This window comes from Ambystoma mexicanum, chromosome 5p (assembly GCF_040938575.1).
Source record: "Ambystoma mexicanum isolate Mex_15411 chromosome 5p, UKY_AmexF1_1, whole genome shotgun sequence".
NCBI lineage: Eukaryota > Metazoa > Chordata > Amphibia > Caudata > Ambystomatidae > Ambystoma > Ambystoma mexicanum.
This window is the reverse complement of record NC_090930.1, coordinates 57,722,408-57,746,494: the sequence shown is the minus strand read 5'-3', so window position 1 is coordinate 57,746,494 and position 24,087 is coordinate 57,722,408. Positions and strand designations below refer to the sequence as shown.

General features: G+C 48.3%; 1 protein-coding gene across 1 annotated transcript in view; it reads right to left on the bottom strand.

Annotated features, from left to right (window-relative positions):
• Positions 1-24,087, bottom strand: part of TEX11 (testis expressed 11) — a 3,096,519-nt gene that overhangs the window by 52,842 nt on the left and 3,019,590 nt on the right. The window contains exon 28 of the mRNA XM_069612434.1: positions 23,679-23,799. Coding sequence (XP_069468535.1) covers positions 23,679-23,799 — 121 coding nt within the window. The remainder of the gene's footprint in view (positions 1-23,678; positions 23,800-24,087) is intronic.

Genomic DNA, 24,087 nt, shown 5'->3' with positions numbered 1-24,087 from the left:
CTATGGCCCTCATTACACGTTGTGCGCTAAAAATCGTAATTTACCGCCATGGCGCTATTAACGTGTCCGCCTTGGCAAGAGGCCGCTAATAGCATACCATTACGAGTACGCGGACACGAGCATAGCGCCATGCCGGTAATGACCCTACCACCATGCCGCTAAAGACCCCAAAAAGACCCTTAGCGGCACCGATGAAAGCGCTGATAGCATTTCCGACCTCCCTCAACATGCAAACAGCGGTCACCGCTAATAGCGGCCATCGCAATTAGCGGTCACCGTTAAATAGCGGAACCGGAAATAGCGTCATTGCACAGGAACGGGAAGGAGCGCGGCAGCCATCTTTAAAAACACAATCCTCTGCCCCCTGGACCTGTTTTGAGAACTTTGCTATTCGAAAGCCACAAGGATACCCTCGCCATGCCTAAGGCTATTAAAAAAACAACCGACCTCCAGTGCAAGGAGAAGTTCTAACAATGCTCACTGAGACCCTTGCAGCGAATGCCAACGTGGTATTTGCGAATGACATGCGGCGGGAGACCCTGATCCGCAAGAAGGCAATCTGGGCAGAGGTTGCCCTGAAAGTGAGTGTAGTGGGCACCACCAACCGCACTGTCCGGGAGTGCAGAAAGCGGTGGGATGATCTCCGCCTCCGGGTCCGAAGCATCCTGTCTGCGAACTGCAACATGGCCACAGGAGGTGGAGCCAATTCGCTGATAAAATTAAAAGAGTGGGAGGAGACCTGCGCCAACACGATTGGTGTTGAATCGATTGAGGGAGTCGGGAGCATGGACCGGCAACTACATCAGATGGAGGTGAGTGTACACATGAAAGTATGCACTGTGAATGTTGAGGTCCCCCCCAAATGTGAGCCCAGATTCACCTCATGGATGCGCAAACATCCATACATGCATACAACCCTGGCCATGTCAGTGTCAAACCCAAACACACACACACACACATGCATGCATCACCAGAGACAAGTGCCACACACAACCATGCATGGATGACCCACTCAACAGACACATCACCTGCATCCCTACCAATGAAGTCCCAATGCTCGCAACAGCATGATTGACGTATTCTGCATGAAGTACATTGAACCGTCACCAATGCCATCCCCCTCTTTGTCCCCGACAGGCTCACATACAGACAGTGAAGAACCTGGCACTGCAACTCAGGCACCCCCTGCCACGAAAAAACCAAGGCCACAGGACACAGGGGACACCCCCACTACATCAAGGGGCAAAGGGAGAAGAGTTCCCATGCAGAGTGCCAAACATCGGCGGAGCGCCACTGCTACCATACCACTGTCGATACCAGCAACAACTGCCCCACCTTCAGAAGTGAACCCCCACCACAGATTCCAGCCACAGAGGACCCACCCTCTGCTGCCACAAGTTCCACAGGTGAGGCGGCAGCCACATCGCCGCTCTCAGATGTGGAGGACCTGATAGAGTTCCCAATGGAAATGCACACCCCAACCCCCCCAGGAACCCCAGAGGCAACTCCACAGCAAACACCTGGGTCCAGCGTCCATGGCCAGTCTGGCGAGGACAACATGGGCGGGTCCAGTAGCCCACCGGTGGCTTCACCAGATGTCCTGGTTGCAGAGGAAGGCGCAGCAGCCACACCACGAGAACGCCACAGTGCCATTGACCTGGCCAGCATCAGGCAGCGCCAAGAGGACATAACTGTGCTGGTTGGGCAGCATGTTGAAGAGGCTGCCCATCTCTGGGGGGATATAACAGAGACTGCCAGGCACTCAAGGGAGGCGACTGAAGCCTGTACAAACAGGCTGTGTGGGGAGATTGGCCAACTCAGGCAGGTCCTCACGCGGATAGCGGACGCGATGGACCGCCAGTTCCCACCACCACCACCGGGACAGACAGCCACATCATCATCCGCTAGTTCGAGGCAGACAAGCCCCCTCCGCCGCTCTACGCGCACCACCAGGCGCACGTCAAGCTAGCCTCCTAATGCTGGTGGTGGCAATGGGGAATAGGGACTGCAGGGTTAACCTTCCACGTGTGCAGCTGGACAACAACATTGTGCCAGATACATAAGGGACTGTTGTGGGGGGAGGGGGGAAGGGTGTTTTGGGACTGTTGTGGGGGGAGGAAGGGTGGTGGGATGGTTGGGGACATGGACTTATACATCTTGAAATTCCTTAATACACCGGTGATTAATCAAAACACAGGCTTGGACTTCTTCATTGTGTATGTGTACTTTATTGGTGACAGGGTCCATTGTGCGCTTCAACATAGACACCAGTGCATTACTACCCATATCCATCGTACAGAGTGAAACCATGTTACTCAGAAAATTTGGTTGATCAGATGCTGTCTCACATCATGTCCCTCCTGGCCATCGCCTCTTGCATGACCTGCATCCCCGTCACCTCCGTCCTCATCACCATCATCATCCTCATCAGGTGGTTGCATTTGAACGTCAAGGGGCAGTGGCACATTCCGTCTGATACACATATTGTGCAGCATGGCACATGCCATGGTGATCTTGGCCACCTTCTCATGGCCGTACAGGAGAGCGCCACCCGACCTGCTTATGCACCTAAACCGTGTCTTCAAAAGGCCAAATGTCTGCTCAATCATGACACGGGTACGGGTATGTGCACGATTGTAGTCCTCTTCCTGCCGGTTCTGTGGGTTCCGTACAGGGGTAAGGAGCCACCTCTTCAGGGGATAGCCGGTATCGCCTGTATGGGGGGAAGAATGGGGACCTATTACTGTTCACCTCTGTAGTGGCATGTACATGTCACACAAATCAACTTTGCATTCTGATTGAGATCCACGACTACCAGCATGCATGCAGACGATCTGTGTGACTGCAATGTGCAAAGGTTTGCTTGACCCTGCAAGTGGACATGCCCGATTCATGCCTCCGACAGCAATTGACATGTCCTGGGTGAGGCCAGGTCTTAGGTGTCCCTGAGCCCAGGCATAATTGGTACCACACTGCTAGTGTACTACCATTCCGACATTGATGTTGCCATGCTGTGTAGCATCACTTCACTGGTGCTATAGGTATGTGGTTCAATGCTATGGCTAGGGGTGATCCCTTTGCATGCATTCAAGGGCACATTTCTGTATTGATGTTGTGCTGCGCTAATACTGTATTACCATCTTGACGCCATGTTGCTGATTTGTGTATTATGTGGTGTGGCATGATGTGCAATGTGGATGTGGATGGATGTGGAATATTCGTAAACCTGGATTGTTCTCTATGTTGTGTAGCTTATAATTGCATGCAGGTTCTTCTCAAGTACATTGCGGCCTTCCCTGATGGACATTGGCGTACATCGGTATGTCCATTTGTCCTACGGACGACAGGCTACACCCAGTTGGAGAATGTATCTCTCCCCCGCCAATCACACCCAGTTGGAGTATGTATCTCTCCCCCCCCAATCACACCCAGTTGGAGTATGTATCTCCCCCCCCAATCACACCCAGTTGGAGTATGTATCTCTCCCCCCAATCACACCCAGTTGGAGTATGTATCTCCCCCCCCAATCACACCCAGTTGGAGTATGTATCTCCCCCCCCCCAATCACACCCAGTTGGAGTATGTATCTCTCCCCCCCCAATCTCACCCAGTTGGCGTATGGAACTCTCCGCCCTCCAATCACACTGCCATGTGCTTGCCCTGCTACTCACCAAGTAGCCACGAACGTTGTCCGGCTTGTCGCTCCATGTAGCGTGGTATGGTTGAGTTCCGCAGGACCATTGAATCATCAGTTGTGTCACAACTTAGAACTTAGGGAGGATGATATCAATCCCCTCTCCCGAACCACAGAAGCCGAATGGATCGACCCTCCCACCGTGGTTGGCACAGGCGCCTGGATTTTTTGAAGTACAGGTAGCTACGTGGCAGCCATGGTGGGAAGAAGGAGTTAGGGAAAAGGGATGGACTAATAAAGGTAAGGAAGGGAAAACAACTAGACATAAAACAGCAAAATCACATACAATTCCTGACTTGATACTGTAACACCCTGGAAACCTAACCTGACTCTCTCTACATAAACTAAGAGGACATAACATAAGTTTTCACAAAACACATGGAGCAATATACATGACCTTTTCGAATGTTAGTGACCATGACTTACAAAGCAATGAATTATCAAACATATAGCAAGCAATGACACTGAGACAACAACATGCCCCATTTATGGGTTGACACAAACTCCTGTACATAGCACGAAGCTTTCCCCTTGTGGAGAAAACAAGTTGACTGAGGAAAGCAGATTTTAGCAGACTTTTGGTCGTTTCTGGTTTGCAATCATATCCATTCCGTAATTCAGAACGCAGCATCAAAACATAGGGTTCATAGTAGCAAGTAGCACAAGAAATACTATTTATAGGGCACACTTCAAGGAAACACACATAACTAATGGTCCGGACGTTTCCTCATAACGTCCGGACAGCAGAGAGTAAAGCGTTGCTCAATACATGTCGCCGCCGTGGCCCAGGAGGACACAGAACACAGATAAACACTTAACTGAGTGTCCGGGCGCCTCCTGCGGTTGCCCCGGACCTGACGGAAGAGAGCAAATCACACATTAACCATTAACTAGCATTCACCGCCGCAGCTCGGGAGATGCGAATGCCGCCACGCATGGTCATCGTTAGTTCTTCCGTTGCCCGCCTCCACCTCACACTTTGCTGCTCCGCTGCTGCCACTGCCCGTGCTCTCCAACATCAATCATCGGCACCTGAGCATGGGCGGGCGGCCGTTAAGAGCACATTCTCCTAATGCAAAGTGCCTGCAGCTGGTTACCAGCGCGCTTCAGAAAACGACACCCATTCCAATTCCTGTTGGGAATTGTAGTTTTCCCCTATCTAGGCGATACACGTCTTCTCCTGCACCACAATCCCTGATTCCTGACAGTACCTCCCCTTCCAGGGCTCTTCCCAGGACCTGCTTTTTCTGGATATTTTGCATGAAACATTCTTACCAGGCGAGGAGCATGAACTGCACTAGCAGGTTCCCAGGAACAATCCTCCAGTCCGTATCCAGCCCACTGGATCAAGTACCATAGAACTTGCCTTCTACTTTTCGAGTCCAAAATCTTCTTTACCTCATATTCCAACTGACCCTCTTTGTGGATGGCTGGAGGTCTCTGCACACGTGTTCCAGGCACTGCGGGTTTAAGCAGACACACATGGAATACCGGGTGGATTTTTAACGTTTTAGGCAAACTTAATTTTACCGCAACTTCTGACACATTTTTGACAATTTCATAGGGTCCAATAAATTTTGGAGCAAATTTTCGAGATCCTACTAGAGGCAAATTACGTGTGGATAGCTACACCTTATCCCCAACCTTGTACTGTGGAGCCTCCCATCTCTGTTTATCTGCATACATCTTATATTAAGTCTTTGCCTGTTCAAGATTGTCTTGAGCCTCCTGTCTGATGTTCAGAAGCAACTGTTTTCTGTCTTGGAGTATTGGAAGGATTTCTACATCTGGTAGCTGCTCCGGTAACATTTCCTGTACCTGCCCATACAGGCACTCATTGGGAGCCATTCCCAGGGAAGCATGTTCAGTATTATTATAGGTGAATTCAGCTAACCATAATGCTTGAACCCACGACTCCATTCCGTCACGTAAATAACAGCGCAAGTATTGTTCAAGCGTCTGATTCACTCTTTCCGTTTGTCCAACTGTCTGAGGATGATAACTAGTGGACAGGGCACAATTTATTCCTAGTATCTGACAGAGGCGCGCCAGAACCTTGATGTAGACTGTAACGCTCACCTGGTTCCCACGGGGGCCTGGTCTAGTCTGGATTGCTTGGCCTCTTCTAGCGTGATGCGCAGGACCTGGAACACCGATTGGACAGGACCTCCAAATCGTGCTTACCTGGCCCGTAGGAATATCCTTCTGCAGATGAGAAAGGGGATTAACAGTCTGCAGAATAGTGTGCTAGCTCCCCCCTTTCCCCCTTCCCCCTTCGTTCCTCTCTAACTTCCTCCAAACCCCGGTTTAAGCTCACCTTATGGTTTGGAAGGATGAACTCTCCATCCTGCTTCTGGTGCAGGGGCGCGTGTTCGTCCAGTTACTTCACTGGTTTTCAGAATGGCGCTGGCAAAATCCACTTGACTTTCCTGAGCGATGCGCCGTAAGTATGAAAGTTCAAAGTTCAAGTGAGGCCCCCTTTATGTTGTCTTTCTAACCTGTGATCTGTCCTTTATTTCAGGTGCAGAATGAAGGCGATGCGTCGAGGGGTTAGACTGCCGAGGTGAGTAGTGATGAGGGCGATCCCTCTAAATGTCCTTGTCATTCCCCAGAAATGTCTCTTGTCCTTTCCCCATAGGGGCCGGGGTACGGTACCTGCCAACGGGGCGGCGCCGACCCGAAATGTGGAAGAAAAGCCGGTAAGTATTATGGCTGTTAATCAGGCTTTCCTTCTGTGTTCCTTCTGCTCACCTTTTGTTTCTTCCTCTCTCCCCTAGGTGCAGAGATGTGGCGTACGATGATGACAGCCGCGATGGAGCCGGGAGATGTCTCGAGGACAGGTGAGTGAAGCGTGGCGCTGCAGCGAGCAACACGATGCTTTTAACTGGAAGTCTTTCTTCAGGGATGCTGGCGAGAAGATTCCGGATGCAGGTAAGAAGTTTGAAATAGTCCTTGGTTTTCACCTTTCTCTTCTCTTCCTTCCTTGCAGGTCTTCCAGGTTCGAGGCGGGCGTGGCTGGAGTCCAGGAGCAGGAACAGACACGGTGAGCGTTAAGCTGCAGGAAGCAGAATAACGCGAAGCATGAGCTGCTGTCTGGGCGTGGCTTAAATAGCCTCCAAAGAAGTCCCAGGTATGTATCCTTCCCCAACTAGGTATGCATCCTTCCCTGGCGACGCCCGAGTGAAAAAATAGTCCCTATGAAAAAATAGTCCCTTTCAGGTCTCAGGGAGGCCTGAAGCGTGCAGCATGGTCTGCATCAGGTAAGTGCACAAAACACCTCCCTTTATGAGCCTGGCGCCTATGGCGCCAGGACTGATGTCTAACATGAGCCTGGCGCCAAAGGCGCCAGGACTGAGTCCAAAGAGCCCCTATAAGGGGCCGCTGGGCTTTTACCTGAGGGCATGATGCCTGCTTCCGGGGGTGCTGTGCCTGGCCTGGTGCTCCGGGGGTAGGCATCATGACATAGACTGCGGACCCCTATCTGAAACAATAGTACGTGGTAATCCATGAAGTCGAACCACATGCTGCAAAAATAATTCAGCCACTTCCCTGCTCCTGGAATGCCTCTACAAGGCACAAAGTGAGCCTGTTTAGATAAGTAATCCACTGCCACGCATATTGTATCATACTAATCATCCGGTGGTAAATCTGTGATAAAGTCCATTGATATGTGTGTCCATCTTTTAGTGGGAGTAGGCAATGGTTTAAGTAGACCTGACTTCTTGGTATGATCTGCTTTACTTCGTGCACATGTTTCACATTCCTGCACGTACCTAGTTACCTCTCGTCTCATATTTGGCCACCAAAAGTATCTTTCTACTAGAGTCTGTGTCTTTCTACTACCCGAATGGCCGGCCAAGGGTGAGTTATGACACCAATGCATAGCCTTTCTTTGTAGTTCCAAATTAGGCAAATACAACCGTCCATCATAGTAAGGGAGGTTATTTTTCAATGTTTCCAAGGGATTATTCACTCCCCAACTCTGATTCTTTTGATTCCTCATTGCCTGTTTCACTTGCTTCATCAACTTGGAGACAACTGCACCTACCACCTTCTCTGCCGGGATTATAGATTTTGTCTCTGGTACCACATTGTCCATATTTTGCTTGACGAGATAATGCATCTGCCTTTCCATTTCTTTTCCCCGGCCTGAAGGTCACTACAAAATCAAACTCGTTGAAAAATTGGGATCACCGTAGTTGCCTAGGGCTCAATTTGTGAGCTGTCTTGAAATACTGTAAATTTTTATGAAGTGTCACTATCACCACCTGCTGCTTGGCTCCCAGTAAATAATGCCTCCATTCCAAAAAAGCTGCCATAATAGCTAATAGTTCTTTATCTGTGATGGAATAGTTTTGTTCACATGGAGTGAGTTTTCGGAAATAGTAGGCCACTGGGTGCCAAATCCCTTCTGAATCCTTCTGAGATAACACCGCACCTATTGCCACATTGGACGCATCAGTTTCCACTTGAAACATCCTATCAGGATCTGGATGTCGTAATACTGGGGCTGAGGTGAATGCCATCTTTAATTCTTGAAAAGCTTTTTCAGCCCCCACATCGCAACAAAAACTTGTTGCCTTTCTTAACAATCTTGTTATAGGTGCCACAGTCTGTAAAAATTAGTAATAAATCGTCTATAGAAGTTAACGAAACCCAAAAAAGATTGAATATCTTTTATACACTGGGGTGTGGGCCAATCCAGAACTGCTTGCACTTTGCTTTTGTCCATAATTATCCCTTCTGGGGTCAATATGAAACCCAAGAACTCCACTCTTTTCACGTGGAAAGCACATTTTTCCAATTTCACATATAACTGATGGTCTTGTAATTTCTTTAACACTGCCCTTACATGACACATGCTGCTCTTGTGAAATGGAATAAATTAAAATGTCATCAATATATACAATAACAAAAATGTCCAAAAACTCTCTTAATACCTCCTGCATAAAAAACTGAAATGCCGCAGGAGCATTACATAAACCAAAAGGCATAACCAAATATTCAAATAATCCAAACTTAGTTCTAAATGCAGTCTTCCACTCATCCCCTTCCTTGACCCGAATCAAATGATATGCTCCACGTAAATCAAGTTTTGTGTACACCACTGCTGTCTTTACTTGATCCAGCAGTCCAGAAATTAAAGGTAGTGGATATCTGTTCTTTACCGTCACCTTGTTTAATGCACGATAATCAATACATGTCCTCAACGTACCCTCTTTTTTCAGAACTAAAAACAATGGTGATGAGACTGGTGATGTGGAATGTCTAATAAATCCTTTCTGTAACATATCATCCAAATACTCTCGCAGATGTTGATTTTCTGTTTCCGTTAATGCGTATATTCTGCTACATGGCAATTTAGCCCCTGGTTCTAACTCTATGACACAGTCATATGGTCTATGGGGTGGCAGTCTTTCCGCTCCTCCTTTGTCAAAAACATTCACAAACTCTTGATATTGAGCCGGAACCTGTAACCCCACAGCCCCCACCACTTGAACTGCCGATGGTTGATCTGCCAGAAACAATGCCAGACTCACCTCCTCATCAATGTGACCTATACATTCTGGATTCTCAAAAAACACCTCCCTAGCCGCCCAGTCAATTCTTGGGTTATGCTAAGTCAACCAAGGAATTCCTAAAATAAGACCAAACTGCGGAGCTGCAATTAAATGCAGTACAATTTCCTCCACATGTCCTGACTGACACCTCAGTTCTATTGGTTGAGTTTGCTGACAAATGGGTCCTGATATTAAAGGAGACCCATCCACCGACTGCACCCCTTCCACCTGAGTCTTTTCTCTTAATGGCAACCCCAACCTTTGGGCCAAGTCAATGTCAATAAAGTTTCCAGTTGCTCCCGAATCTACCATGGCTGACACCATTTGTTTTGTGAAAGCAAAAAATAAAGTTACTAGAATATACAAATGGGAGTTACCTTTTCGTGTAGTATTTGCTACCCAAGTGGGGAACCTTTCTACCACTGAGCCTGACACCTGAGTTCCCCCTAAGGCCGGCCCAAGCCTTTTCCCGACTCGCCTTTGCTCTTCTCTCCACCACCTACATTCTTGGGAGTGTTTGGAGAAGTACGAATATAATGTCCAGGTTGACCACAGTACAAACACAAATTATTCACTTTTCTCTGCTACTTTTCCATAGTCGATAATGGTCCCCTCACCCCTCCAATCTGCATAGGTTCACCCTCACCATTCCTGTTCACCCTTCCTCTATCCAACCGTACAAAGGGTACCACCTCTGGTTTTTTCCTGTCTCCCTTTCGTTCATTCATCCGATGATTCAACCGTAATGCCAAGTCAATCATAGCTGTACACGTGGTGGGCTGAGGCTCTACCTCTACCTGTACCTGTCGCGCCTTGAAACACAGGTGTATAGGCGCGTTACAAATGCCATATCATATCTTATCATACCTGTGCCATACCGTCTTTTAATTCTTCTTTCAATCCTTGATAAAACAAAACTGTCTGTTTATTTTCTGGCCAATCTGTCTCAATTACCAGTCTATTAAAGTGTGTCACATATGAGACCAAATCTCTGGTACCCTGTTTAAGCGCCAGTAACTCCTTATCTTGTGCCAATGACACTTCCCTTCAATCAAACAATCGACCAAATTCTGCCAAAGAATTATCCCAATTACACAGTAACGGGTCATCTTTTTGTACCAATGGCATCGCCCAAGCTGCCGCATCTCCTGTTAAGTATGAAATTACAAAAGCAGTCCTCGCTTGAATAGTCTCAAATGCAGAGGGTTTACAAAGAAAATGTAACCTACACTGGGTCAAAAACATCATGATTTTTTTAGGATCTCCGGAAAATCTTTCGGGCGCTGCCAAGGGCACACTACTAGGATCTTGAACCACTACCGTGGACGTTCTAGCTCCTGTTTTGCTGGTAGAGGGCCCTGCTTCCTCCAGTGGAGACCCTTGTGCTACCAATCCTTGCACTTGAGCCTTCAGAGTACTAGATTCCTGTCTTACATGTACCAATTCCACCTGAATATCCTGTAGTGCCTTCAGCACTTCTGCAAAAGCGGGAGGGTTCTCCATTTGGCCTGGGTGGTTCAATAATCCCGAAATCGGGGGCTGATGATTCTGTCACAACTTAGAACTTAGGGAGGAGGATATCAATCCCCTCTCCCGAACCACAGAAGCCGAATGGATCGACCCTCCCACCGTGGTTGGCACGGGCGCCTGGATTTTTTGAAGTACAGGTAGCCATGTGGCAGCCAATGAGGGGAAGAAGGAGTTAGGGAAAAGGGATAGACTAATAAAGGTAAGGAAGGGAAAACAACTAGACATAAAACAGCAAACTCACATACAATTCCTGACTTGATACTGTAACACCCTAACCTGACTCTCTCTACATAAACTAAGAGGACAAAACATAAGTTTTCACAAAACACATGGAGCAATATACATGACCTTTTCGAATGTTAGTGATCATGACTTACAAAGCAATGAATTATCAAACATATAGCAAGCAATGACACTGAGACAACAACATGCCCCATTTATGGGTTGACACAAACTCCTGTACATAGCACGAAGCTTTCCCCTTGTGGAGAAAACAAGTTGACTGAGGAAAGCAGATTTTAGCAGACTTTTGGTCGTTTCTGGTTTGCAATCATATCCATTCCGTAATTCAGAACGTAGCATCAAAACATAGGGTTCATAGTAGCAAGAAGCACAAGAAATATTATTAATAGGGTACACTTCAAGGAAATACACTTAACTAATGGTCCGGACGTTTCCTCATAACGTCCGGACAGCAGAGAGTAAAGCGTTGCTCAATACATGTCGCCACCGTGGCCCAGGAGGACACAGAACACACATAAACACTTAACTGAGTGTCCGGGCGCCTCCTGCGGCTGCCCTAGACCTGATGGGAGAAAGCAAGTCACACATTAACCAGTGTTCACCCCTGCGGCTCGTGAGATGCGAATGCCGCCACGCATGGTCATCGTTAGTTCTTCCGTTGCCCGCCTCCGCCCCACACTTCGCTGCTCTGCGGCTGCTGCTGCCGCCGCCCGTGCTCTCCAACATCAATCATCAGCACCTGAGCATGGGTGGGCAGCCGTTAAGAGCACATTCTCCTAATGCAAAGTGCCTGCAGCTGGTTACCAGCGCGCTTCAGAAAACTACACCCATTCCCCATTCCTGCTGGGAATTGTAGTTTTCCCCTATCTAGGCAATACACGTCTTCTCCTACACCAAAACCCCTGATTCCTGACAGGTTGATCCAGGAAATCGGGCACAACAATGTGTGATTATCTTGTTAGCGTCACATACCATTTGGACATTGATGGAGTGGAATTGCTTCCTGTTTCGGTAGACTACTTCATTGTGATGTGGGACCACCAATTCCACATGGGTACAGTCGATGGCCCCAATGCAACTTGGGATGCCTGCCAGTGAATAGAAGCCAGTGAACACATTTGGTGTTTACGATCTCCTGGGCAGTCCGTGGCATGAATATGTGTTCAGGTGCATGCTTCAGGAGGGCATCGAGTAACTGGTTCAGCGTGCGTGAGAATACTGGTTGTGAGATGCTATGCATCTGCCCCACTGTATGCTGGTAGGTGCCTGTGGCCAGGAAGTGGAGCACAGTCACCACCTTCAGTAGAGGGGGGATGGCAGTTCTGATGTCTATGAGGCTCACAATGTCATCATGTATCATGTCCACGATGCTGGTGATGGTATCCTGGTCTAGACGGTGCAGGGTGTGTATCTGCTCAGGGGTTAGGTTAAATGGACTGGCTCGGATCCTGGGGATTGGTGGCTGCCTCTGTGGTATGACTAGGTGCCCTGGTGGTGCTTGCTGCACCTGTCTTGCCCTCCTCCTCCTCCTCCTCCTCCTGCGTCTCCTCTGTGCTGCCTGTTGTTGTTGGTGCTGCACTGCAATCATGTCATCCAGCTCATGTAATGCTGCTAGTATTGGAACCATCTTGATGTGGGAAGGGGTGTGTGAAGGGGTGTGGTGTGCTCCTTTTGTGCTGCCACAGTCTCCATTGCCTCCACCTGTGCTGATTGTGTCCACCTGAGGCAGGTGGGAACACTGCTCAGTTCTATTAACGGGCGGTTCGCGATGCTGATATTAGCGCCATGCCGGTAAGGGATTTTGGGGCTTTACCATGCCGCTATTTGCATGTCCGCATGGCTTGTGATGGTGTGCTATTAGCGGCATGGCGCTATTTACGGGATGAAGGGTCGCGCGCCCGCGAACTAGCCGCTATTAGTGGCACCGTACTTAGCGGTGCCGCTAATAGCGGTAATCCGGGTCGTAATTGGAATGGGGATTTAACGATACCGGTATTCCCTTACCGGTAACGTTAATCCCTTACCGCACAACGTGTAATGAGGCCCTATGTAAAGTAAATGGCAACTTTACCTGTTTTCTGGGGGACAGTAGTCAGCCCCAGAAAATGGAGTCAGAGGGAGGTCTCAAAGACAACCCTGTGTTACTGCACGGAAGGTGCTGTGTAACACACATGAAAAGTGGGGTTCATGGAGTGGTGTCCTCCAGAGCCCACTATTACACAAACAGTAAAAATACACATGGCAAAACACATTTAAGAGGGGGGGAAAAAGGCTCACACTATTACTAAGTGGAAAAAATAAACTCAAGAGATCCAGCAAAGCTGCTGAGGGACTCACTAGGTAAGGGAAATTAGCCATTGAGTGAGAATTCTCCCTAACACCTTTCCATCCAGACAGAAAACCCCAAGATAATTGGCACAGAACCCTGTGTTACTGCACGGAAGGTGCTGTGTAACACACATGAAAAGTGGGGTTCATGGAGTGGTGTCCTCCAGAGCCCACTATTACACAAACAGTAAAAATACACATGGCAAAACACATGTAAGAGGGGGGGAAAAGGCTCACACTATTAATAAGTGGAAAAAATAAACTCAAGAGATCCAGCAAAGCTGCTGAGGGACTCACTAGGTAAGGGAAATTAGCCATTGAGTGAGAATTCTCCCTAACACCTTTCCATCAAGACTGAAAACCCCAAGATAATTGGCACAGAAATCCATTTTTGGAAATTTCAGGGGAATAGGGTGGTTTGCTGAATTCTGACTGTAGAGGGTCCATGCGAGAGAGTGGTAGGATGCTAAGCAGAGATGGAGTATTAACAGAGGAGACCCTAAACTGAGCTAGCGGCGTAGGCCAACTAGCAGCTTAGAAGCAGAAAGATGGGTGTACTGGAGAACAGAACCTGGTGTGGCCAAACACTAGCCAAGAGAAAGGGAAGGGGGTGGCTAGGCCTGTTGAAGCAGAAATGAGAGGAAGCCAGGATGAGGAGTCAGTCTGAACAGGATACTTGCTTAAAAATTTGGGCCCAATGACTTGCAGGGGCCAACTCTTAAATCAGTATTTGTGGCACAGCCAGCTATGGACTCTTGCCCAGACTCTGGTGGGAGTTGCAAAGCCACCAGTCCAAATAAGGAAATTTTGCATAACTGTGATAACCCAGGTAGCGCATTAAAACGTGTGAACTGTAAGCACACAATGAAGGGAAACCCTAGTAATGTGTAAGAAACAGATACCCATGGGGCAAGAGGGCCCATTACAGAGCTTGCCCTGGTAGTGATGGGAGACAATCACCCTGTCTTACTACTCAGGATAAAGACTTCAACAAAAACCAAGGCAAGACCAAGACAAACATCCAACCACGACCAAGTCAAGAGTCACAACAAAAAACGCCAATTAAAGGACATGAGTTGGACATTGCTAAAGAAGTGGGTAAGGGTATTTTAAACTTTAGAAACGTAGGGCTTCATCATAAATTGGGCGGTAATCCGGCGCAATTTCTGCTGAGCGGAAATAGCGTTACCACCAATCGTGTGGCGATATTAGCGCTGAATCACAACCTGGCGTGAACGCAAACCCATTCTGCCAGTAACGCTATTACCGCTTGGCATAAACAGCGCTTAAATAAGGGTTACTGCCGAAGTATTGGCGCAAATAGTGATACCGCTGTCGATTCTGGCGCTATTAGCGCCGCTGGAAACTGCGTCATCGCTGGAACGGGAAGCACTGCGGTGGCCATTTTGAAAAACACAATCCATCCAAAATCTCCACTTCCTGCAGACATCCAGACCTGGAAACAAGCCAGAATGTGACAGGAGAGGACCAGAGGCACGCTGCCTGAAAATCGATTGAGAAAACCCAAGTTCAGTGAGGGGGAGCTGATGGTCCTCACTGATGAGGTCCTTGCCCACTGTGTAGAATTTATATGGCAGTCAGCAGTGAAAGACCAGAGGACAGCGCAGGACAGCCATCTGGCATGCCATCAGCCAGGGGTTACTGCTGTGGCGAGCGTACTCCGTGACGGATTGATTGATTGATTGATTGATTTTTTATAGAGCGCCTTACACCAAGGTGCTGTACAGTGGAACAACATCATACAAGATAACAACAACAAAATAACAGTGGGAGCAAAATTACATCATGAATCATTCGACAAAACAGTGCAAAGAGCAATTAACTGCAATTAACTGATGGTGGGGGGAAGGGGAGTGGGATTAGGTGTGGGTGGTGGGGATGAGTTGGACGAGGGTTGGACCAGGGTAATGGAAGGGAGAGAGAGGAGGAGGAGGAGAGGGGAGAGAGAAAATCAGAGGGAAGGGAGAGGGGGGCAGGGGAAGTAATGAGGGCAGAGGGGGAGTTTTCAAGGAGGAGAGTGGAGGAGGAGGGATTTAAGGGAAGTGCGAAATGAGGTGAAGGTTGTGGTAGAGCGGATTGTGAGAGGGAGTGAGTTCCAGTGCAGAGGTGCAAGGAGTTGGAAGGAGCGTAAACGGGAGGAAGTGCAGGGGGAAAGAGGTACAGTGAGAAGGAAATGATCAGTGGAACGAAGGGAACGTGAGGGAGAGTAGAAGGAGAGAAGGGAGGAGAGATAAGGAGGAGCAAGACCATGTAGAGATTTGAAGACAAGGCAGAGAAAGTAACATTTTAGCTGTAAGTGAAATGGTAGCCAGCCAAGGTAAGAGAGTGAGGAAGAGATGGAGTCATGGGAGGAAAGGAGACAAAGGGTACGAACAGCGGAGTGGTAGATGGATTTAAGAGGGGCAAGATGAGATGCAGGAAGTCCAAAGAGTAGTGAAGAGCAGTAGAAGAGGCGGGAAAAGATGAGAGAGGAAATTAGGAGTTTGGTAGCGTGGAATGTGAGGGAGGGACGGATGTTGCGAATATTGTAGAGGTGGTATCGGCAGGTGCGAGAGGTGAGTGAAATGCTTTGGGAGAAGGTGAGAGAGGAGTCAAAGAGAACGTCTAAATTACGAGCTTGGGGAGAGATAGGGAGATTGGTGGGAGGAAAGTGAATGAAAGGGGGTGGAGAGGGAGGAGGAAGAGAGTTACAGGGGAAGAAAAGGACTTCAATTTTATCGGTGTTAAGAGAGAGAAAGCGGGAGGACATCCAGTTCTTGATAGCAGTGAGGCAGGAGGAGAGTTTAAGGTGAAGGTTAGTTGAGAAGGAGGAGAAAGAGAGAAAGAGAGAAAGAGTTGGCATAGAAATGGTGGGAGATGCCAAACGAGGCGATAACAGGGGCAATGAGGGAGGTGTAAAGAGAGAAGAGGAAAGGACCAAGTACAGAACCTTGAGGAACACTGTAAATAAGAGGGAAGGAAAGAGAGGTCTGGCCACCCCATGATACAACGAAGGAACGGGAGGAGAGGTAAGAGGATAGCCATTTTAGAACAGAGCATTTAAACCCGAAGGAGTAAAGAGTGTGGAGCAAGAGTGGATGATCGACAGTGTCAAAAGCTGCAGAAAGATCAAGGAGAATAAGGATAGAGGATTACTTGGCATGTCGAGCAGAGAGGAGGGAGTTAAGGATAGAGGTGAGAGCAGTTTCTGTGGAATGTTTGGGACGGAAGCCAGATTGGAAGGGAGGAAGGAGAGAGGAAGTAGTGACAAAGGATGAGAGCTGAGAGTAGGCAAGGCGCTCAAGAAGCTTAGAAAGGAATGGTAGAAGAGAGATAGGTCTGCAGTTAGCAGTGATAAGTGGATCGGCAGAGGTTTTCTTTAGAATAGGAATAATCGTTGCATGTTTGAAAGCAGAGGGAAAGGTTGATGAGGAGAGGCAGGTGTTGAAGAAAGTGGTAAGGTAAGGGATAAGAAGAGGGCAGATCTTGGGGATAAGAACGGAGGGAAGAGGGTCAGAAGGGGCAGACGTGGGGTGGGCTTTGGATAGAAGGGAGGAGACTTCGGAAGGGGAAACAGGTGAGAAGATGGACATGAAGGAAGAAGGAGGAGAGGGGGGAAGATGAGAGGGGGAATCAGAGAGGGAAGTGATTTTTTGCCGGAGGGTGAGAATTTTGGAGGAGACGAAGTTAGCAAAGTCAGAGGGAGAAAGTGTGGAGCTCGATGAGGGATCAGGAGTAGGAGGAGAGAGAAGACAAGAGAGAGTTTGAAAAATACGACAAGGGTGGGAGGCTTGAGACTGGAGAAGGTTAGAGTAGTAGGAGGATTTGGCCGCTGCAAGACAAGAGTTGTATAGTGCATGTTAAGAGAAGTAAGAGGTTTGATTAGAAAGCGAGGGAGTTTTGAGCCAGAGTCTCTCCAGCCGTCGGAGAAGGCGGAGAGGACTGCTGGAAGCGGTGGAATGGCCTGAGGGTTAGGGTGCATTAACTGCTGTCCCAACAATACCAGGACGTCCCTGGTGACTGGAGGAGGCACAGTGAAACCACTGCTCCTCACCGCCTGGGAGGAAAAGTGCAGCACGATCCTGAATATGGTGGGATTAGAGGGAGTCAGAGGTGAGGAGGCAGGTGACAAGAGGCAGGAGGTGAGTCAACCATGCCCCCAGTTTTAGGGAGAATTCTCCAGAATGGCTAATTTCCCTTGCCTACTGAGTCCCTCATCAGCTTTTCTGGATTTCTAGGATTTATTTTTTTCACCTGGTAAGAGTGTGAGCCTTTTTTCCCACTCTTACATGTGTTTTGCTGTGTTTGTGTAACATTTTTTGTGTTCATAGACTGTGGAGCTTCACCTACTCCATAGGCATCATCTTTTTACTGTGTGTCACACAGCACCTTTAGTCCAGTGACACAGGGTTGTCTTTTTCAGACTTCCCACTCTAAACTCCATTTTCTGAGGCTGACTACTGTCCCCCAGAACATGTAAATTTGCTATTGACTTTATTAGTCTTTTTAAATTCACAGACCCCGTCCGAACTATCTTACTTAGAGTACTGGAAAGGGTTAATAGTTATCCTTTTTTGTCTGTTTTTCATGGAACATTATTTCGTTCCCCTTTCTTTAAGATTTGGTTGGTGGCAGTCGTCTTTTTTCCCTACCGCGATCTATGAAAATAGCATTGGTACTGTTTTAGGCTAAATTAGTAGCCTCAAACTTAAATCCGCTGGACCCCTTTTATTTTATTTCGGTTCCCGCTGGGTTTATTCGTCATTTCTTTTTGTAAAGGTCTTTCTAGTGTTTTACTCTGCGCGCCAAACCAGGTTTGGTTCCTTTGTTCGCCGTCCTTAGGCACCTGAATGTCTGAGGGGGACAAGATGTGAGGGAGGGGTTTGAGACTCCCTGCACCGGGTCTCCTTGGAGACCCATGTCACACTCTGTATGATTGGCTGTGGCGACTGTCCCGCCAGGACAGCCACCCTGCTGTGTGATTGACAGCCAGTCTGTGTGAATAGGGGAAAACTGCATAAAAAACAGGTCTCTGGGACTGGAAGGCAGAGTCGCCACTGGATCGAGAGAACCGAAGAGAAGCTGAATGAAGAGGACCACTACCACGACTGAACCTCCCGGTGAAGCCCTGCTGCAGGTTAGAATCTCCAAACTTCGACGACAGAGAAGATCTGCAAGGAATCTTCTTCCCTTCAGCTGGTGGGACCAACCAGTTCGCCAAACTCCAAGCCAGGCCTCCCATCTCTGGTCGAATTTGCTTTGCACAGCTACAGTGAACCGGATAGCCAGGAGGACCGGACCCTGCTTGGGTTTTAAGGAGCGCACCTTTTATTTGTTGCTGTGCTCTGCTCTTGGTTTCTTCCCTGGGCAGTGCAGGACCCTCCAGTCTTCCTCCTTCATATCAGTCTGACCGTCACTTCAGGAACCGTGAGCCTGCAGGATCTGCCAGGAACTTCTGCCTCAGCTACAGCATTCTTCTGCTCTAAAGGTACTGTGCAAACCCGGTTGTTCGTTCCGTCCGACCGCGGTGAGAGTGTTTGAAATCTTTCACCAATCCGAGGGCTTGTCCTTCTCTACTCTTTTAAGTAACTTTTGTTCCGACCAACTTTGTTTTGAACTTTTGACAAAGACTTAACCGCAAACTACTCTGAACTGTGTGATCCTCTGCAAAGACTCTGAACCATAGACATTGGCCCAGGCCTATGGAATTAAATCCTCATTGTAGCAAGCCTTTTCTAGATTGCCCTGCCTACTTACTTGTTGGTGCTGCTTAATTGTGAATAACCTTGTCTTTTCCTCCCTTTTAAATTACTGGAGTGCCATTTTGCTCACACTTCATTTTGAGCTTAACTTGTACAGAATTCATTGGGTGTTGTGTAGTATATTAAGAGTGCAATGTATTTTTGCTTTACTTTAGTGATCTGTTTTTACAAATGATGTGTAAATAAATGTATATTCTTTTACTCAGAAACCTTCAGTCAGTATTTGCTTGAACCATAGTGATTGCTGTCCTTTGTGTAACTTCTGATACTGCTCAGTTTACTCTTGAGATAATTCTGGCTGCTCAGCCATCGCTACCACTTTACTGTGTAGTATAGGCTTGTACCAAAGGTGAATTTGTACTGTCACTTGTAGTCTTAATTGTGTGTGGTGTTCCCAAACGGTACTGCATATGATTCTGCCTAACACCCAGCACAAGTGCATGCACAAATGACAGCCAGCATGATATGCCCCAGAGGACAGGGACACATGCGAGCAGACCCAGTGAATGCAATGAAAACAGGCCTCAGCAGCCAATTTCCATGCACACCACACCCCTGCTGGTGCACCCTGTGCCAGCGGGATTGTGGTGAGTGAGCAACCATAACACAATGCAGCAGTCACACCAGCATGTTCCGGGCCCAATTGGCCTGCCTCATGTTGGCATGGCAAACAAGACACATGGAAGTACACATCCACCTACACAAACATGGGCTGCAGTCCACCAGAACCATCCCAAGGCCCACTGCATCCACTTCCAGAGCTGCAGGGACTGACACCGAGGCCACACTACCAGACAGAGCAACTGTAGAGGCAGAGAGGGACATCAGCCCAGTGTCACTGGATGCAGAAGGCCGACAAACACCCAAGATCCTTCAACGACGCTGGCGTGCCCACACACCTGAGACAGACATAGACACGCCATCCTATGGCTCCCTGGATCAGCCCAGCCCCAATGCACAGTCCCTCTCCAATTCGGCACACACCACCAAGCAACACTGTGCTGCAGCTGGCCAAGATCGAGAGGCGACAGAGAGATGGACGCAACTGGGCATACCCATTCTGAACACCTGCAGGCGATCTGTAACTGCCGGCAAGTGGCCACCCGCAGGATTGTGTGGACCATGGCAAGGAACCGGGAGGAGGCAGCTGCCAGTACTGCCGCCCTGACAGTGTATGGCCAAAGGGTCAGAGAAATGACGGAAGGGGTCTTGGCACTTGCAAAGGCCAGCCAGAGCACGGAGGTCACATTCCAGCATATCCGGGGCCTAGGCTCGATAGCGTCCATTTCAACAACACCCACTGAGGAGTTGTAGCAGGGTAAATCAAGGCACCTGTCCCAGCGCCATTTGGGCTCAAGATCACTGCAGGCTGGAATGGGGGGGAAGAGGCCACGGATATAATTAACATTGAGACACGTTTTGCCCCGAGTGGCCGTGCTGGGGAGTTGGTGGTGAGAAGCAGGAGGGGGGATAGTGTGCTGGGGAGTTGGTGGTGGGAGGAGGGAAGGAGGATAGTGTGCTGTTGAGTTGGTGGTGGGAGGTTGGAAGGAGTATAGTTGGGGCACATCCTATCATTAAAACCATTGAACTGCATCAATGTGTGGACATTCCTGATTGAATCATTGTTGTGTTTATTTACATAAGTGATTGTCACACAGTGGTGCATGGTTTGCGCCATGGAAATTAGTCAGAAAAATTGTCTATCAGGCCCTAGCGGGCCACTCTGCCATCCCTCTGGGGGTGGCATGTCCACAACAGGGGGTATCAGTCCATTTCTCCTAATGCACATATTGTGCAGCATGCCCACACAAGCAATAGTCTTCCCACTTTCTCAGGGGCCTAAATCAGGACTCCACCAGTACGATCGAGGCAGTGGAAATGTGCCTTGAGGAGGCCGAAGGTATGCTCAATGCACACACGGGTCCTGCTGTATATCGTGCAGTGTTTGTGGATCATGCACAGGGGTCCTTAGTCAGGGCACCTGCGGGTATCCAGAGTCACCCGCACGGCGAGAGGCACAGCCATTAGTCACAGTGTAACATGTGGGGGTGGACTTACATAGTATAAGGGCAATGGATATCATGTGCATGTATATGTGGCTACATTTCGTGGCATGTGTTTGTACAAAGTCTCTGCATGCTGTGTCACGCGTATAATGCATGGTTTTACCTTTACATGCACTCTGTTCCCTTCCAGGATATGTTTTGTGAGGTGTCTGTCGGTGACATGTGATGCTGACATGGTGGCCTTGTGGCATGCTGGTTTGCCTTTCAGCCTTCCCTAGGCTTCCGGGGCAATGGGTCGGCATTGTAGGGTAGGTGTACATGGGTACATGGCTGGGGTACTGGCATGGTTGCTGTTGTGAGATGCAATGCAGCATTTTGTTTGTTGTTGCTTCAGATTATGCAAGTTACATTCTGGTACCTGTAGTCATGTTGGTTTTTTCAATTACTACTGTATGTGTACACGGGCTCATCCGTCCAGGTATGTCCGACATATGCATGCACCCAGGGCTGTACTGTGACGTTGGTGCGGCAGCGGTCAGGTGCTCCTTTTGCAAACGCTTCTCATGCAATGCTTTGTGTTATTGTTCACATCTCCCCCACACCCCCAATTTGGTAAGGTGATTTGTAGCGCCTGCGTCTATCAGTTCACAGCTCTTCATTCCTGCAGGAGTAGACGATGAACCCACCAGACCCCTTAGACTTGTCAATTTAGCAATCTTGGTTTTAAAATAATTACTGTACCAACAACCCTGGGGGGGGGGAGTCGATAAAACAAAAAATCAGATCTCAGCTATCTGCTGTCTGCACCCTCGACTGTCTGCTCACATGCACTCACTTTTCTGTCTGAAGACTGTGCTGGCCTGGAAATGAGACTACAATTGTGACAATACATCACACTGCCCACCACCCCAGCCCAAGTCAATGCTATGAAGGCAAAGATCTATGCCGTAGCCCAATTGCCTAATGTGATTGCAGCCCTGGACTGCAACCATGTTGCATTTGTGGCTCCCGAGGCCCACGAAGCAGTGCACTGAAATCGCAAGCACTACCACTCCCTCAGTGTGCAGGTGACCTGCGACCCCAACTTCATCATCAACCACTGCTGTGCCCGCTACCCAGGTTCCACCCACAACTCAATGGTCCTACGGAACATGGCACTGCCAGGATACATGGAGAGGCACAGAGGAAAACAGACCTGGATAGTAGGTGAGTAAAACTGCCAGCACATATGCACTGTGAAGCACTTGACCAAATGGGTCAGGGTTATGAATAATGATAAGTAAATGCAAAACCAGTACCCGGCCAGCTCCTGCACCAATGAGAGAGTACAGCCCAGGGAGCATGCACATGTTGAACACACCTGTACGGACATGCAGATGAACACATACAGCAGCAATTCATTCCACACGCATTCCACACACATGACTACAGGTACCACAATTCATCATACATAATCCAAAGCAATACCAAACAAAGTGCCACACAACGACAGCACTTCCAGTGCCACACCCATGTACCCATGTACACCCACCCCGCAATCCTGACCCACTGACCCACTGCCCCCAGAAGTGTAGGGAAGCCATATAAGTGTAGGGCAGCCGATAGGCAACCCAGCAAGCCACATGCACGAGAGCAATACACAGCCACAAGATAGCCACCGACAAACACATCACAAAACATCTGCTGCAATGCAAAAGGGTACATGTGATGCCAAAACAATGCATGATACCAGTAACACAGCATGCACAGACATTGTACGGGCACATGCCATGGGATTAAGCCCCATATGCATGCACATGATGACTATTGTCATGATGCTGTGTAAATCCACCCCCACACATTTCACAGTGACTAATGTCTGTGCCTCTTCCCATGCAGATGACTCTGGATACCCGCAGTTGGCTTGGCTAATGACCTCTGGCCGTGATCCACGAACACTGTACAACATAGACTACAACCACACATACAGCAGGAACCGTGTGCATTGAGCACACCTTTGGGCTTCTGCAGGCACATTTTTGCTGCTAGAAAACTGTTCAAATATTGAACCCCAGGAGAGACATGGGCGGGAGAGGTCCCCTTGCCTGTGATTCAACAGACATTACAGAAAACAACCACCCTGGGTTATATATATATATATATATATATATATATATATATATATATATATATATATATATATATATATATATATGCCAATGTTATTTTCCCATCACTTTGGAAACTCAAAGAAAGTAACTTTTTAGATGAAAGTTTGGTTGTCCGAGCATTCTGTTCCTCCCTCATTTTTACAAGTATCAAAAGCCTTCTGGAGAGCCCAGTTGGTAACATCTATTTTTAGTCTTCTTTGAGCCAATTTCTGACAGACTGGTAACCCTGAAAAGCTAGAGTTGAATAGGATTCACAATATTTCCTGGCACCTTGATTGACTGTGATGAAAGTGTGGGAAGGATGAGTAAAAATCAGTTACCTGTTAGCTATCAACTCAGGTGTCCTTGTAGTCCACTGGTTGTCAGTTGCATGTTGAAGTGAACTTAATAGTACTTGTACTTACTATGCTGCTGAAAACTGCCAATGCCTCATCGTAGTAGCCCCAGACCTCCTCCAGCATGCAGGCCTCCATGTCGACAACGCCGTTCGGCAAGGACAGTTGAATCAAGCTGTGCAGACATTTGCTGTGAAAAGGCACAAATATAAATGCAATGAAAACAGGCCTCAGCAGCAAAGCATTGTCATGTTTAGAATCAGAACAGCAAGAACTGGGTGAAAAGAATAAAGATATGAGTGATCAAGGGAATTTGGGGCTGACACTAAAGTGCAAGAAGTCCTCCCCACATCACCATTTAAATTCTGGAATGTCTAGAAGATCTCTGGTGTCATCATAGTGTCCAGCCTGCTTGATGAACATTAATAGGTTATGGTGGCACTTTACCAGCAGAATGCCACTGTGAACGGTGTATTTA